This window comes from Neomonachus schauinslandi, chromosome 6 (genome assembly GCF_002201575.2).
Source record: "Neomonachus schauinslandi chromosome 6, ASM220157v2, whole genome shotgun sequence".
In the NCBI taxonomy this organism is placed as follows: Eukaryota; Metazoa; Chordata; class Mammalia; order Carnivora; family Phocidae; genus Neomonachus; species Neomonachus schauinslandi.
Window position 1 is genome coordinate 145464829 of NC_058408.1, and position 16865 is coordinate 145481693.

The 16865-nt window shown below is 45.4% G+C and overlaps 1 protein-coding gene across 1 annotated transcript; it reads right to left on the minus strand.

The window, feature by feature from the left end:
• Positions 1–886: 886 nt before the first annotated feature.
• On the minus strand, positions 887–2593 carry C6H10orf120 (chromosome 6 C10orf120 homolog). Its single transcript, XM_021703832.1, has 3 exons — positions 2409–2593; positions 2138–2213; positions 887–1639 (listed from the first exon to the last, which is right to left on the minus strand). The coding sequence occupies exons 1-3, from the start codon at positions 2591–2593 to the stop codon at positions 887–889; spliced, it is 1014 nt and encodes a 337-aa protein (XP_021559507.1).
• Positions 2594–16865: the final 14272 nt, after the last annotated feature.

The window sequence follows — 16865 nt, forward strand, 5'->3', positions numbered from 1 at the left end:
AGGAGGCCAGGAATGGGTGGGCTCCACCTTCCGAGGTAGAAGCTGAATAGCTCAGCAAGACATGGGAAGCATGGAGCCGACCTCCAGACTTTAGGTCTGGGCAGCCTTCTCCTTGAGGAGCATTCTCTCCCCCATCTGGGCTATTGGCTGGTCCCAGCTCCAGGGACTGTGGGAGATGGATTGATTTCAGGGTCCCAACCATACCTGCTTCCCTGTGTCCATGCACTTTGCAATGTGATTTTGCAACTCTCCCTATCCAGAGATGAAGTCCATATGGCCACCCTTGCATCTGGACCGGCCGTGTGTCTTGCGTTGGCCCACACCACTCGACACAGTGACGGAGTGCCAGTTCTGAGTCTTGGCTCCAAGGGCCTAGCAAACATCCACTTACTCTCCTGGGTTCTGCAGTGGCCTGGGAACCAGCCTGGGCCAGCCTGCTGCACGCAGGAAACGTGTGGCCAGTCCCTCGCACGGACCCCGCTGATGCTTGTCCACCCCCTGGGGGGTCACCTAACTGACCTGCAGGTAACTGCAGACACGAGAGGAAGCCGACTGAACCCAACCTAAATTGCTGAGCCACAGAATTACAAGCTAAATGAGTGAGTGTTGTTCTAAGCCAGTACATTTGAGGGTGGTCTGTTTCACCGGCAGGGGCAAAAGACACAGGCCCCGTGGCAGTGGGTGCAAAGGAGGGGTCTGCATCCTGGAAAGGCCCGGGCTGCGGGTGAGGGTGGCAGCCGAGAGCCGAGAGCCAAGCGATGTCTGAAACCAGGAAGCCTCTGCCGGTAGGTCTTACCTGGAGGAGCCCTGGAGATCCAGGGACCGGGGCAGAGCCTTGGGAGTAATAAGGACCAGGACCCTTGGTTACCATGCGAATAGTAGGACTTTAATCCTGATGAGCGGCTCTGTGCGTGTACTCTTTCCAGACGCTCTCTTCCCCTGGGAGGCTGACCTTCGTCCCCTCAGTGGGGTGGGCTCCCCGGGATATGAAATCCTGATTCATCAGCATTAGGTCGCCAGGGAATTCAGCTACGGGGAGGAGATTCCGGTTGGTTAAGCCCGTGATGGAGCGTTCCACTTTCTTGGTGGGGAAGAATGGTTTCTGGTCATTTGGCTGGTGTGTGAAACACTTTTTTGGTTCCTCTGACTTGAAAATTATGTTCATGTTTATTTCTTGTCTTTTTATGGCTGTGTTCTCTGCGTTGCTTCTCGCCTCTTGCTTGGTGTCACTGTAGAAATCAGAGTCCTTGTCATCCTCGTCTTCCCTCGTCTTGTCTTTCGCCTTTGGGCACAGGCCCCCTCTGGACAGAAAGGAAGAGCCCCGAAACCTCTCAATGTAGGGCAAGAGTTGCCTGTTTCTCAGGGCTCGAGCAAGCTGCATCCGTTCTATGTGCTTGATGATGGTGAGCTTCTCGCGCTGTGGCATTCTTAACTCCTCTGGGGGCACGATCACCTTTGCGGTCCATATTTTTTCGAGGGGCCTACAGGTGGCACAGGGAGGGGAATGCTGTGTTCTATAGTCCATCGCCCGCTTGTAGTCCGAAGACAGTGATTGGAGCTCCTTGAGCATCTTCCACTCTTCCTCTTGCTTGTGTGTCAGAAGCCGTTTTGCTGCTACGGTGTGAACACCACCCAGACGCTGACAACGTGAAGGGGACTGTTAAAATCGCAACGGGACAGGAACAGGGCACCCACCGGAAGAATTGCCTCGCGGCCCCTCTCCCCCTGTGGCTGAGAGTCTGAGCCCCTGTGCAGTGGGAAGCAGGGAGGAGCTGTGAGGTCAGACAGGCTGGGTTCAAATCCTGTCTCATCTTCTCTACGGTGAATTTGGAAGAATAGTACCGACTTACAGGGCATGGCGAGACCTTACATATGAAAGCAGCTCGCACAAGGGAAGGGCTCCAGAGATGGCAGCTCCCGTCTGTCACCAGCACTCACAGCTCCATTCCTGACCAGGACTTTGGAACAAGGGAGGATTTGCTGTGCAGGTGTGGGAGCCTCCAGCGGACGCAGCCAACTCGAGGCCACTGGGAGACCTGTGTCTCTGTGGCTGGTGGGTTTTGAACCTCCTGCTCCACCCCAGCCTACTGCCTTGCTTCAGCGGGGCCTCCCTGTGAATAAGCTTTAGGACACTTACTAGGATCTCTTTTTCCAAGGGGGAGTATTTCCCGAGGGCAACTCGTGGATCTGATTTGTAGAATTTGGTCCATATCCTGAAAGGCAGAGAGGCAGGTAAAGTAGGACTCCAGGAAGGGTCTTTCTACTTATAGTTTGGGGGGGGGCGGGAATTAGGGCGACTCTGCATTCGTCAGGCTAGGACCACTGTGACTGGGGTGGGCTCCTCCCCTTGGTTCGTTCTGGGGGGCAGGGGGTTGGGGAGAAAGGACCAGAAGCACAGCTACACTCACTCCAATGGCGAAGCCGAACACAGACCCCGTTGGCAGCACAGGGAGTCTTTATCCCGAAAGGAATCACTCATGGTACATATTCTGACTGGTGTTCCGTTCTTATTCCACATTCCCTCTGCAGCCTTCCTTTCTTGGGTCCTCTGTTTTCCTACCTTCTGACAGCCATTCTCCCATTCTCTGATCATAGTCCCACACTAGGCTAGGATAGGAGGCGTCAATGCCTGGAGTTGCTTTCTAGGACAGTGTAATAGGAACCCAAGGGACAGTCACAAACTTCTCTTGCATCATAACTGGCCTGCTTGGGGGCTATTGTGAGGTCTGAGTTTAGGCATCACAGAATGCCCTGGGGTGAAATGGACATGCAGTACCATGTTCCTGCAGTGCTGGAGTCCAGGGCAATAGGGGGGGCAGAGCTCGTGGCTGGAGGGACGATCTGACCACGTCACCGCCACCTACAAGCCGACAGAGACTGCTCAGTCCCTTTAGGATGAAGGCTCAGTCTCTCTCTGGTTTTCACTTGCCTCTCCAATCTTGGTTCCTCATGCTCCGTCAAAGTATGCTATCCATGGCTCCTGGAACCAGTTTCTTGGAACCAGCTGTTGTTCATGCTGCGCCCAGGTGTCAGGGACCTCTCCCCTTGGCAACTTGCTTGTCTCTCAAGCTCACCTGTGCCTCCCCTGAAGTTTTCCTTGCGGAATAAATCACCCCTTTGTCTGTGTTCTCATAGTCTTGGTATCATTATGCTATAGCCCTGTCACAGATTGCCTTGGTTGTCCAATAAGTCTGGCTCTCCCTCTGCTCAAAAGGAAGTACCAGCAGCATCTTATTCTTGTGTTGCTGTGGTCTAGCATGGGGCCTCGCGGAGCAGATGCTTAGCTTGCTGACTCAATTAGCGATCGTCCCGGGCCTCTGGCCAAAGGTGGGATCAAGAGTGTTCCTGGTGAGAATGGACGTTGGCCCAACCCCTACAAAAAGTAATGTGACTATATATATATCAAACATTACAAATGCATTTACCCTTGGCCCAGCAATTATGTGTATAAAATAAAATATGCACAAGGTTAGTCAACACAGCCTGTTTGGGATGACAAACCTAGTGACAAACTCAAATGTCCATTAACAGGGATTGGTTAGAGAATTATGACCAACCACACAATGGAATACTATGCTGCAGTAATAAAGATCAAGGGAGGAAGATCTTTATTTGTATGGAAATACCTCCAAGAAATATGGTTAAGTATGGTTTTTGCATAAACGCACAAAGCAAGGTGCAAAAGAATATAAGTTGTAGACTACCTTTTAGAGTGGGAAAGGAACAAATAAGCATATATATTTGTATTTTGCATAAAGAAAATCTAGGATAATACACACACAAAAACTAATAAAAATGGCTACCGGAGGTGGGTACCTGGCAGATGAGAAAGTGGTGGAAATGAGCCTTTTCACTGTACACATTATTCTGTCTTGAATTTAGAACCATAGGAGTGTATTACCCACTGGAAAAAATGAAAAGGAAACAGCGGCTCATGGAAGAGGACTTCCGTGTTGTCTCTGACAAGTATGGGTCCTAAAGGTTGCCTTTGACTCCACCAGGAAATTCAAAGTGGGGATGTTTAGGACGTGGTCCAGTGCTCATACTCCATGTGAAACATCTAAAACACAACGGTGCTCCTCCCATTCACACAAGCAAGTTCAGTTACCTGGAACAGCTCCAAACCCAGGAATCTGCAAAGAGTACCTCTTAGCAGTAAAGAAAAGGTCTCCTGCTCTGTGTTCAGTGACTCAGCCGTCTGTGCTAATGAAGAGTGACTTTGCATGAACCACACACCTGACACATCATATGCACTCAACACAGTTGTGAAACAATCAGTGAATGATATATGATGGAATATTATGTACCTATCAAAAAGCCAGTCTTGGACAAATTTCCAATAATGTATTTGTGGTGTAATGTGATATTTTAAAAAGGCAGAACATAAAACTTATATAGAGGAGGATCTGGGTGCTATAAATACACAAATATGCAAGAGGGAAACAGACAAGCAGGAAATACACAGAGACATCAGCCCTGGTTACTCTGGGCTATGCACTGACGAGGGATCCTCTAGGTCTGGCTGTGTTTCAGCAGGCTGGTACCTCCAGATATTTAGGAGGAGGAGCTATGGTCCCATTCCAAAATATATGGAGAGGAAAGGGTGCCAAGGTCAGGACCCAGCTTCTCCAGACATCAGGGAAAGGCGGTGAGAAAGGGGCACCCTGCCAGTCTGCCCGGGAGGGTGTCACCATGGCAACAGGTCTTCACATTGTGGGGAAACTGATGCTTCCTGCACTCAGCGCCACTAACCTGCTTCGAGCTCACTTCCTTCTCTCCCTCTCATTGTCATCCCCAACCTTTTTGTTGGTTTATTTTTATTTTTTTTATTTTTTTAAAGATTTTATTTATTTATTTGAGACAGAGAGAATGAGAGAGACAGAGAGCACATGAGAGGAGGGAGGGTCAGAGGGAGAAGCAGGCTCCCTGCCGAGCAGGGAGCCCGATGCGGGACTCAATCCTGGGACTCCAGGATCATGACCTGAGCCGAACGCAGTCGCTTAACCAACTGAGCCACCCAGGTGCCCTGTTGGTTTTTTTTTTTAAGATATTTCTCCCTGATCATTTTTACTTCAGGTCTTATTTCTGACTGTTACGTGGTTTTGTGTTCATTTTTATTCACTGTCATCAACCCCGTAGGCTGGCTTGTTCTCTATGCTTCCTCTTCTACTGCCTGTCATTTTAATCCTCTATGTTTTACTTTCATGTTCATTTTATGTCTCTGCCTTGTAGCCTTTACCTTTTATATACATTTCTTCTATTTTAACCTACTGTATTAGTCAGTGTTGTTCAGAGAGACAGAGAAGAGAGTTTAAGGAAGTGGCTTACATGATTTTGGAGGCTGGAAGACTGGCAGGCTGGGGACCCAGGGAAGAGCCCCTGTTGCAGGTCAGGCCTGCTGCCAGAATTTCTTCTTCCTGGAGGTACGTCAGTCTTTCTTCTGTTCAGGCCTTCAACTGATTGGGTGAGGCCCACCCATGGTATGAAGGGCAGTTTGCTTTACCCAAAGTCCACTGATTTAAATGTTAATCTCATCCAAAAACATCCTCACAGAAACATCCAGAGTTATTCATGGCCCAGCCAAGTTGACACATAAAATTAATCATCAAACCTACTTATATTTACTAGGTTTTTAAAGATTAGTTTAAATGTTTTTTCGTAGTCTTTAAACAGCAGGGTTTTTTGCTGTTCTCCCACTTTGGAACTTTGTGGTAGTAGATGCATATAGCATGTACTCCCTTGTGTCTGCTTTTTTCCCCGAACATTGTGTTTTTCAGACTCTCTTACCAATATGTTTGACTTTGGCTCATTTTCATTGTTGCTTAGCATGATTATGTTATGATTTCTTAGTCATATGATTTCATAATCATAATGATTTGGGGGGCATTCTTGTACATGTCTCCTTGGGTTATGTGCATGCTTTTCCAGTGGGTGCAAATCTAGGAGCAGAAGTCCTGGGTTCTAGGGTATGTGTAGCATCGATTTCCTACAAAATTCTCAGCTCTATTCCAAAGTTTCTACCAGTTCACAATCCCACCAGTAATTCCCCCTTGTTAAGACTGGTGGGTATGTTGTGGTATCTCACAGTGGCTTTAATTTGCATTTTTCTGGGTACAAATGAGACTGAATGCTTTTTCTGTTGGCCATTGAGTTGACCCTTTGTGAAATGTCTGTGCTAGTCTTTTGCCCATTTTTAAAAATTTTTTTATTGTTATATTAATCACCATACATTACATCATTAGTTTTAGATGTAGTGTTCCATGATTCATTGTTTGTGCATAACACCCAGTGCTCCATGCAGAACATGCCCTCTTTAATACCCATCACCAGGCTAACCCATCCTCCCACACCCCTCCCCTCTAGAACCCTCAGTTTATTTTTCAGAGTCCATCGACTCTCATGGTTCATCTCCTCCTCCGATTTCCCCCCCTTCATTCTTCCCCTCCTGCTACCTTCTTTTTTTTTTTTCTTAACATATATTGCATTATTTGTTTCAGAGGTACAGATCTGAGATTCAACAGTCTTGCATAATTCACAGCGCCTACCAGAGCACATGCTCTCCCCAGTGTCTATCACCCAGTCACCCCATCCCTCCCACCCCCCCCACTCCAGCAACCCTCAGTTTGTTTCCTGAGATTAAGAATTCCTCATATCAGTGAGGTCATATGATACATGTCTTTCTCTGTTTGACTTATTTCGCTCAGCATAATACCCTCCAGTTCCATCCACGTCATTGCAAATGGCAAGATCTCATTCCTTTTGATGGCTGCATAATATTCCATTGTATATATATACCACATCTTCTTTATCCATTCATCTGTCGATGGACATCTTGGCTCTTTCCACAGTTTGGCTATTGTGGACATTGCTGCTATAAACAACGGGGTGCACGTACCCCTTCGGATCCCTACATTTGTATCTTTGGGGTAAATACCCAGTAGTGCAATTGCTGGATCATATGGTAGCTGTATTTTCAACTTTTTGAGGAACCTCCATACTGTTTTCCAGAGTGGCTGCACCAGCTTGCATTCCCACCAACAGTGTAGGAGGGTTCCCCTTTCTCCACATCCCCGCCAACATCTGTCATTTCCTGACTTGTAAATTTTAGCCATTCTGACTGGTGTGAGGTGATATCTCATTGAGCACTTTTTCATGTGTCTGTTGGCCATTTGGATGTCTTCTTTGGAAAAATGTCTGCTCATGTCTTCTGCCCATTTCTTGATTGGATTCTTTGTTCTTTGGGTATTGAGTTTGATAAGTTCTTTATAGATTTTGGATACTAGCCCTTTATCTGATATGTCATTTGCAAATATCTTCTCCCATTCTGTCGGTTGTCTTTTGGTTTTGTTGACTGTTTCCTTTGCTGTGCAAAAGCTTTTTATCTTGATGAAGTCCCAATAGTTCATTTTTGCCCTTGCTTCCCTTGCCTTTGGTGATGTTTCTAGGAAGAAGTTGCTGTGGCTGAGGTCGACGAGGTTGCTGCCTGTGTTCTCCTTTAGGATTTTGATGGACTCCTGTCTCACACTGAGGTCTTTCAACCATTTTGAGTCTATTTTTGTGTGTGGTGTAAGGAAATGGTCCAGTTTCATTCTTCTGCATGTGACTGTCCAATTTTCCCAACACCATTTGTTGAAGAGACTGTCTTTTTGACATTGGACATTCTTTCCTGCTTTGTCAAAGATTAGTTGACCATAGAGTTGAGGGTCCATTTCTGGGCTCTCTATTTTGTTTCATTGATCTATGTGTCTGTTTTTGTGCCAGTACCATACTGTCTTGATGATGACAGCTTTCTAATAGAGCTGGAAGTCTGGAATTGTGATGCCGCCAGCTTTGCTCTTCTTTTTCAACATTCCTCTGGCTATGCGGGGTCTTTTCTGGTTCCATACAAATTTTAGGATTATTTGTTCCATTTCTTTGAAAAAAGTGGATGGTATTTTGATGGGGATTGCATTGAATGTGTAGATTGCTCTAGGTAGCATTGATATCTTCACAATATTTGTTCTTCCAATCCATGAGCATGGAACGTTTTTCCATTTCTTTGTGTCTTCCTCAATTTGTTTCATGAGTATTTTATAGTTTTCTGAGCACAGATCCTTTGCCTCTTTGGTGAGATTTATTCCTAGGTATCTTATGGTTTTGGGTGCAATTGTAAATGGGATCGACTCCTTAATTTCTCTTTCTTCTGTCTTGTTGTTGGTGTATAGGAATGCCACTGACTTCTGTGCATTGATTTTATATCCTGCCACTTTACTGAATTCCTGTATGAGTTCTAGCAGTTTTGGGGTGCAGTCTTTTGGGTTTTCCACATAAAGTATCATATCATTTGCAAAGAGTGAGAGTTTGACTTCTTCTTTGCCGATTTGGATGCCTTTGATTTCTTTTTGTTGTCTGATTGCTGTGGCTAGGATTTCTAATACTATGTTGAATAGCAGTGGTGATAGTGGACATCCCTGCTGTGTTCCTGACCTTAGGGGGAAAGCTCTCAGTTTTTCCCCATTGAGAATGATATTCGCTGTAGGTTTTCCATAGATGGCTTTTATGATATTGAGGTATGTACCCTCGATCCCTATACTCTGAAGAGTTTTGATCAAGAAAGGATGCTGTACTTTGTCAAATGCTTTTTCTGCATCTATTAAGAGGATCATATGATTCTTGTTCTTTCTTTTGTTAATGTGTTGTATCACGTTGATTGATTTGCGGATGTTGAACCAACCTTGCAGCCCAGGGATCAATCCCACTTGGTCGTGGTGAATAATCCTTTTAATGTACTGTTGGGTCCTATTGGCTAGTGTTTTGGTGAGAATTTTTGCATCCATGTTCATCAGGGATATTGGTCTGTAATTCTCCTTTTTGATGGGGTCTTTGTCTGGTTTTGGGATCAAGGTAATGGAGGCCTCATAAAATGAGTTTGGAAGTTTTCCTTCCATTTCTATTTTTTGGAACAGTTTCAGAAGGATAGGTATTAATTCTTCCTGAAATGTTTGGTAGAATTCCCCTGGGAAGCCATCTGGCCCTGGGCTTTTGTTTGTTGGGAGATTTTTGATGACTGCTTCAATTTCCTTAATGGTTGTAGGTCTGTTCAGGTTTTCTATTTCTTCCTGGTTCAGTTTTGGTAGTTGATACATCTCTAGGAATGCATCCATTTCTTCCAGGTTATCTAATTTGCTGGCATATAGTTGCTCATAATATGTTCTTATAATTGTTTGTATTTTTTTGGTGTTGGTTGTGATCTCTCCTCTTTCATTTATGATTTTGTTGATCTGGGTCATTTCTCTTTTCTTTTTGATAAGTCTGACCAGGGGTTTATCAATCTTGTTAATTCTTTCAAAGAACCAGCTCCTAGTTTCGTTGGTCTGTTCTACTGTTCTTTTAGTTTCTATTTCATTGATTTCTGCTCTGATCTTTATTATTTCTCTTCTCCTGCTGGGTTTAGGCTTTATTTGCTGTTCTTTCTCCAGCTCCTTTAAGTGTAGGGTTAGGTTGTGTACTTGAGACCTTTCTTGTTTCTTGAGAAAGGCTTGTATTGCTATATAATTTCCTCTTAGGACTACCTTTGCTGCATCCCAAAGATTTTGAATAGTTGTGTTTTCATTTTCATTGGTTTCCATGAATTTTTTTAATTCTTCTTTAATTTCCTGGTTGACCCATTCATTCTTTAGTAGGATGCTCTTTAGCCTCCATGTATTTGAGTGCTTTTCGACTTTCCTCTTGTGATTGAGTTCTAGTTTCAAAGCATTGTGGTCTGAAAATAGGCAGGGAATGATCCCAATCTTTTGGTACCAGTTGAGACATGATTTATGACCTAGGATGTGATCGATTCTGGAGAATGTTCCATGGGCACTAGAGAAGAATGTGTATTCCATTGCTTTGGGATGCAATGTTCTGAATATGTCTGTGAAGTCCATTTGGTCCAGTGTGTCATTTAAAGTCTTTATTTCCTTGTTGATCTTTTGCTTAGACGATCTGTCCATTTCAGTGAGGGGGGTGTTAAAGTCCCCCACTATTATTGTATTGTTGTCGATGTGTTTCTTTGCTTTTGTTATTAATTGCCTTATATAATCGGCTGCTCCCATGTTAGGGGCATAGATATTTACAATTGTTACATCTTCTTGTTGGATAGACCCTTTAGGTGGATATAGTGTCCTTCCTCATCTCTTATTATAGTCTTTGGTTTAAAATCTAATTTGTCTGATATAAGGATTGCCACCCCAGCTTTCTTTTGGTATCCATTAGCATGGTAAATGGTTTTCCATCCCCTCACTTTCAATCTGGGGGTGTCTTTGGGTCTAAAATGAGTCTCTTGCAGACAGCATATCGATGGGTCTTGTTTTTTAATCCAATCTGATAGCCTGTGTTTTTGATTGGGGCATTTAGCCCATTTACATTCAGGGTAACTATTGAAAGATAGGAATTTAGTGCCATTATATTGCCTGTAAGGTGACTGTTACTGTATATTGTCTGTGTTCCTTTCTGGTCTATGTTGCTTTTAGGCTCTCTCTTTGCTTAGAGGACCCCTTTCAAGATTTCTTGTAAGGCTGGTTTTGTGTTTGCAAATTCCTTTAGTTTTTGTTTGTCCTGGAAGCTTTTTATCTCTCCTTCAATTTTCAATGACAGCCTAGCTGGATATAGTATTCTTGGCTGCATATTTTTCTCATTTAGTGCTCTGAATATATCCTGCCAGTCCTTTCTGGCCTGCCAGGTCTCTGTGGATAGGTCTGTTGCCAATCTAATGTTTCTACCCTTGTAGGTTACATAACTCTTCTCCTGAGCTGCTTTCAGGATTTTCTTTGTCTCTGAGACTTGTAAGTTTTTTTGTTTTTTTGTTTTTTTTTTTTTTTATAAAGATTTTTATTTATTTATTTGAGAGAGAGAGAATGAGAGACAGGGAGCATGAGAGGGAAGAGGGCAGAGGGAGAAGCAGACCCCCTGCTCAGCAGGGAGCCCGATGCGGGACTCGATCCCAGGACTCCAGGATCATGACCTGAGCCGAAGGCAGTCGCTTAACCAACTGAGCCACCCAGGTGCCCGAGACTTGTAAGTTTTACTATTAGATGTCGGGGTGTTGACCTATTTTTATTGATTTTGAGAGGGGTTCTCTGTGCTTCCTGGATTTTGATGCCTGTTTCCTTCCCCAAATTAGGGAAGTTCTCTGCTATAATTTGCTCCAGTATACCTTCTGCCCCTCTCTCACTTTCTTCTTCTTCTGGGATCCCAATTATTCTAATGTTGTTTCATCTTACGGTATTGCTTATCTCTCGAATTCTGCCCTCATCATCCAGTAGTTGTTTATCTCTCTTTTTCTCAGCTTCTTTATTTTCCATCATTTGGTCTTCTATATCACTGATTTTCTCTTCTGCCTCATTTATCCTAGCAGTTAGCACCCCCATATTTGATTGCACCTCATTAATAGGCTTTTTGATTTTGACTTGGTTAGATTTTAGTTCTTTTACTTCTCCAGAAAGGGTTTCTCTAATAACTTCCATGCTTTTTTCAAGCCCAGCTAGTATCTTTAAAGTGATGATTCTGAACTCTAGATCTGACATTGTACTTATGTCTGTATTGAATAGGTCCCTGGCAGTCGGTACTACCTCTTGTTCTTTTTGTTGAGGTGATTTTTTCTGCCTTGTCATTTTGTCCAGAGGAGAATAGATTAATGAGAGAACAAAATGCTAACAGGGTAACAATATCCCCAGAAAATATACTCTAAACAAATCAGAAAAGACCTGAAGCAGGGGGAAAAGAAAGGGAAAGAGAGAAAAAAGAAAAAGAAAAAAAAAAAAGAAAAAGATAAAGATAAAGATAAAGATAAAAACAAACAAAAAAAAGATTATGATCAAATATGATCAGGCTGGTACATAGATCAGTGCCACATACTAGATTTTGGGTGTATTTTGGTCTGTTAGAAGAAAGTGACTCACAAAATTTTAATGAAAGAAAAACTTATATATATACAAAAATAAGGGTTGATATGATGAAGGGATGTAATATGACTGTAAAGATGAAAATTATAAAAAATTTTATAAAAGGAATTGATAAGAAGTTGTTTGAAAAAAGAAAGAAGAGACTTTAAAAAAAAAAAGGAGAGAATGTGATCAGGCAGGGGAGTAGAAAAAAAACGTACACTAGAGATTTAGGGTATATTTTGATCTGTTAGAAGAAACTATCTCCAAATTTAAAAGAGAGAACAACTTATATATATATATATGCCAAAAATATGGGTAACTACTATGAAGGGATAGATTATGACTCTAAAAATGAAAAATAAAAATGTTTTTTAAAAAAGGGATTGATAAGATGTTGGTTGAAAAAGGGAAAAAGAAAAATTTAAAAAAAACCCACAAAAAACAGTTAAAAAAAAATTAACTTTGAAAGACTACAGAATCATGGTAAAAAAAGCCATGGATTCTATGTGCAGTATTCCCCTAGCGCTGGAGTTCTGCCGTTCTCATTGATCGGTAAACTTGGTCTTGGCTGGCTGTTCTCGCTGATCTTCTGGGGAGGGGCCTGTTGCCGTGGTTTCCAAATGTCTTTGCCGGAGGCGGAATTGCCCCGCCCTTGCCCCCTCCCGGCTAAGTCATCTGCTCGGGTTTGCTCTCTGGGGCTTTTGTTCCCTGCGAGCTTTCCGTACCGCTTTGGAGGCGGAGAGTGAAAATGGCGGCCTCCCAATCTCCGCCCTGGAGGACCCGAGAAGTCGGGGCCCCACTCTTCAGTTCGCCCCCCAGAGAAAAGCCGCCAGTCACTCCCGTCTCCCCGGTCTCCAGCCGCACTCCGTGCTCACCCGGCCTGTGACCGCGCGTTTCTATCTCTGGCACCCGACCCCGGGTGGAGTCTCCAAACCCAGCAGATCCCTGCGGCGCACTCCCGTGCGGCTCCTCCCGGGGGAGGAAGGTGAGTCTCCCCGGATCTGCCGCTTGTTGGGTCCCTGCTGGAGGAGCAGGGGCCCGACTGTGTCGCGGGTCACGGTTTATGGGAACCCCGAGCTGAGAGCCTGCTCCTCGGCTCTGTCTCGGCAGCCGGCTTCCCTGCTCCGATACCTGGGAGCTCTGCCGCACTCAGGCACCCCCGGTCTTTCTGTGACCCCGAGGGTCCTGAGACCACACTGTCCCGGAGGGTTCCACCCCCCACTTAGCCACCAGAGTGACGTCCCTCGGTGGAGCAGACTTTTAAAAGTTCCGATTTTGTGCTCCGCGGCTCTATCACTTGCCAGAAGCGGCCGCCGGAGGCCCCTCCCCCGCCGTCTCTCCTCCCGAATATCACCTCGGGTTCACTTCTCCGCACGTCCTACCTTCCAGAAAGTGGTCGCTTTTCTGTTCAGAGAGTTGCTGCTATTCTTTTCTTCAATCTCCTGTTGAGTTTGTAGGTGTTCAGAATGGTTTAATCCCTATCCAGCTGAATTCCTGAGACCAGACGAAATCCAGGTCTGCTCCTCTGCCATCTTGCTCCGCCGCTGCCCATTTTTTCTAATAAGCTTTAGTTTTCTTGTTGATATGTGGGATGTCCTTACGTATTCTTGATGGAAGCCCTTCACTGGTTCAATACATGGCAAACACCTGCTCCTACTGTGGACTTGGCCCTCTCCTTTCTTAAATTTAGGTGTCTCTTATGCCAGGTGCACTCCCAACTTACCAGTCTTTCCTTGATTGGTTAGTGCTTCCCAAGCCTTGTTTAAGAAATCATTTCCTACCCTAGGTAGGGACAATACTCTCCTAGATTATGTTATATATATTTATAATGATATTCTACAGTCTCTAAAAACTTGGGTTTTTTTCTTCTGAACTTTCTTAACTTCCTACTCTCAGTTTTTCAGCTATAATGCTCAATTATTTCCCACCTTTTTAAAAGTATTTTCCAGCTTAATTTTATATGGCTACCAAGAAATGCGTGCATGTGTGCGCACTACGCGCACTCGCAAATCACCCACAAAAACCAGGAGGACTTTCTTCCTCCCCACTTGCGGCCCTGCAGTCAGCGCCTGGGCTCTGGCTCCCTCTGGTGGGTCCTGCTGCTCATTGCAAGTTGTCTCTCCAAAGACCCATCAGCGATCTCCCCTCTCCAGCGGTAAGATTTTCTATGGAGTAGCCCCCTCATTTATGGAAGTGGTGCTCCTTTTTAACATTGCATAGGATACAGTCTTTATATGAGAAGCTGCGTGCTTTAAAATCATAGTTTCCTCTACAAAGCCATTGGCTCTAGGCAGATCAGAGCCCTGGGAAGGTCTTCCAGACCAGCACTTCTCCAAAGTTAACGTGCAAATAAATCTCCTGGATATTTCCTTAAAATGCCAAGTCTTATTTGGTAGATCTGGGGTGGGGCTTAAAATTCTGCACTGCAACAAGTTCCCAGGTGATACCAAAGCTGCTGGTCCAAGAAAAACAAAGTGGCGACTCAGTGTAGGACCACTCAACATGGGATGCTAGTCCAGGTGTGGTCTGTGGACCAGTAGCAGTGGTATCGATCGCTTAGGAGCATGTTAGAAATGCAGAATCTCAGGCCCTGCTCCAGATTTGCTGAATCCCGATGTGCATTTCAAAAGCTCCCCAGGTGATTCACATGCACAGGTAAGTGCAAAAGGCGGCTGGTTGGTGCCTGGGAGGAATCAGAAGGTAGGGTCAGCCCAGAGGGCTCGTGGCCAGGACTCACACTGCTATACACCAACCTGCTTCTCAAATCCCATTCCCAGCTGCTCCAGGCCCCTTCTCCTTGCAGAAGGAGTGGGGAGACGGCGGCTCAAGCAGAGTTGTTACAAACAGTTACTTAGGCATGGGGTCAGCTGTGGCCCTTTTGGAGCCTCCTTGGGAGGTCCACCGGGAATATGGAGCCTCAGGGCAAGGGGAGGCCCGTTTCACATCTCGACCTCTGGGAGATGTTTTGGACACGCTGAGGTGTCAGAAGCAGGGCTGCTGATTCTTTTCCTCTCTGAGGGGTAACAGGTGATTATCTGGGGAATTTCAAGTGCCAGAGAGATAACTTAGTCAAACTTGAGAATCTCAGCCAGGGTGATGGTATTCCCACCTGTGTGAGTTTTCTAGTTTTTCTCCACCAGAATTTCTGCTGGGTTCTTTGCAGGCCCATCTGTAGTTATGTTATTAGTGTCTCCCCTCTCTCAGTAGGATGTAAGCTCCAAGAGCCCGAGAACTTTACTTATTAATTGCTATTTTCCAAGCCCCCATCAGGGTCCCTGACACATAGAAGGCACTCAATAAATATTTGCGGAATGAAAAAAAAAAAAACCCCAAAACTTAGCTAAGATGCCACTATACAGTGAACCAGAAGCTCTGTGGCAGTTGTTCAAGATCCATCTCTGCTGGCCAGGGAGTAAAGGGAGGGCTTGCGGGTGGTGAGCAAAAACAGCCCTCAGCTCCCGGCAGCATGCATTTCTAGGGCTGGTTTCTGCTCTGGTTGACTGGTTGAATCACTTAGGTGAGGCTGCACCACTGTGGGTAGGAGGTGGAGGGGTCTCCCTGAAGGCATAAGGGAGAGGCCAGTCCTCAGGCAGGAAAAGGGCCCATGGAAGAAGGGCTTTAACAGGAGAGAAAATTACTGCCACTCTCTGGGTCTCACTCTCTTGCATTTTAGCTCTTAGAAGGTCTAGCCCTTCCTGTAGGTGCCCTGGTGGTGAGGGAAAGTGGCTTCTGTCGCAGGGAGAAGGCTGGGAGCAAAGTCAAGAACCAGGAGCCAGACCGAGAGCCCCTGGGGTAGTTCACAGCCAGAGATGAGCGGAGTCTTGTTGTTCCATGCTCCTTACTAATTGTGTCTACTTCCCTGAACAGTGATCCCAAGCTTTGACTGCTCCAGTCTGGTCTTGGCCATAAGGTTACATTTAGGCTGAAGGGAAGGACAGGGGCAGGGAAAGTGGGTAGTGGCTCCAAGGCCAGGACCCTGGGGTCAGCAGCAGATAGTGAGACCTCATTCCCAAAGGAAACATGAGTCCCAGGAAAGAGAGCTTGGAAGAGGTCCATGAGGCCCAGCGCGCCTAAGCCTGGGGAGTCCCGCCCCTTCCCACCCTGAGGGTGGGGCTCGATTTGATCACTCTATAGAGGAAGGGACATCTGCACTAACCCACGAAAGACAAATTAAGTGGACAGGAGGGGTTGCCACACAGAGGAAACAGAAAAGCGGAGAGAGCTAGGAGAGGCTGGTGAGTCCAGGGAACTGAAAGAACCAGGTTTGCAGAAGCAGAAGGAGTATGCGGATGTGATGCGTAAAAGGCCAGAAAAGGAGGCAGCAAAGATCAGGAGAGCCTGTTAGGCCACGATGAAGAGTTGGCACTTTTCCTGCAGGAGAGTGAGACATGCATCACAACGTCCTTTGAAGAAGGTGGCATGCTCAACAGTTTAATTTTTTTTAAGTCAGCTCTTCGCCCAACATGAGGCTTGAACTCATGATCCTGAGATCAAGAGTCACATGCTCTACTGACTGAGCCAGCCAGGTGCCCCAACAGTTTAATTTTTTTTTAAACAACCTTATCGGGGCACCTGAGTGGCTCAGTCATTAAGCGTCTGCCTTCGGCTCAGGTCACGGTCCCAGGGTCCTGGGATGGAGCCCCGCATCGGGCTCCCTGCTCAGCGGGAAGCCTGCTTCTCCCTCTCCCCACTTCCCTCTGCTTGTGTTTCCTCTCTCGTTGTCTCTCTCTCTGTCAAATAAATAAATAAAATCTTTAAAAAGAAAAAAAATTAAAAAGATAAAACAACCTTATCGAGGTAAACTTTACCCACCATGAAATTCACTTGTTTTAGGCATGTAATTCAATGATTTGCAGTAACTTTACCGAGTTGTGCAACTGTCTCTACAATTCAGTTTGGAACACTTCCATCACCCTAAAAAGATCCCTTGTGCCCATTTACAATTAATCCTGTGTCGACTAC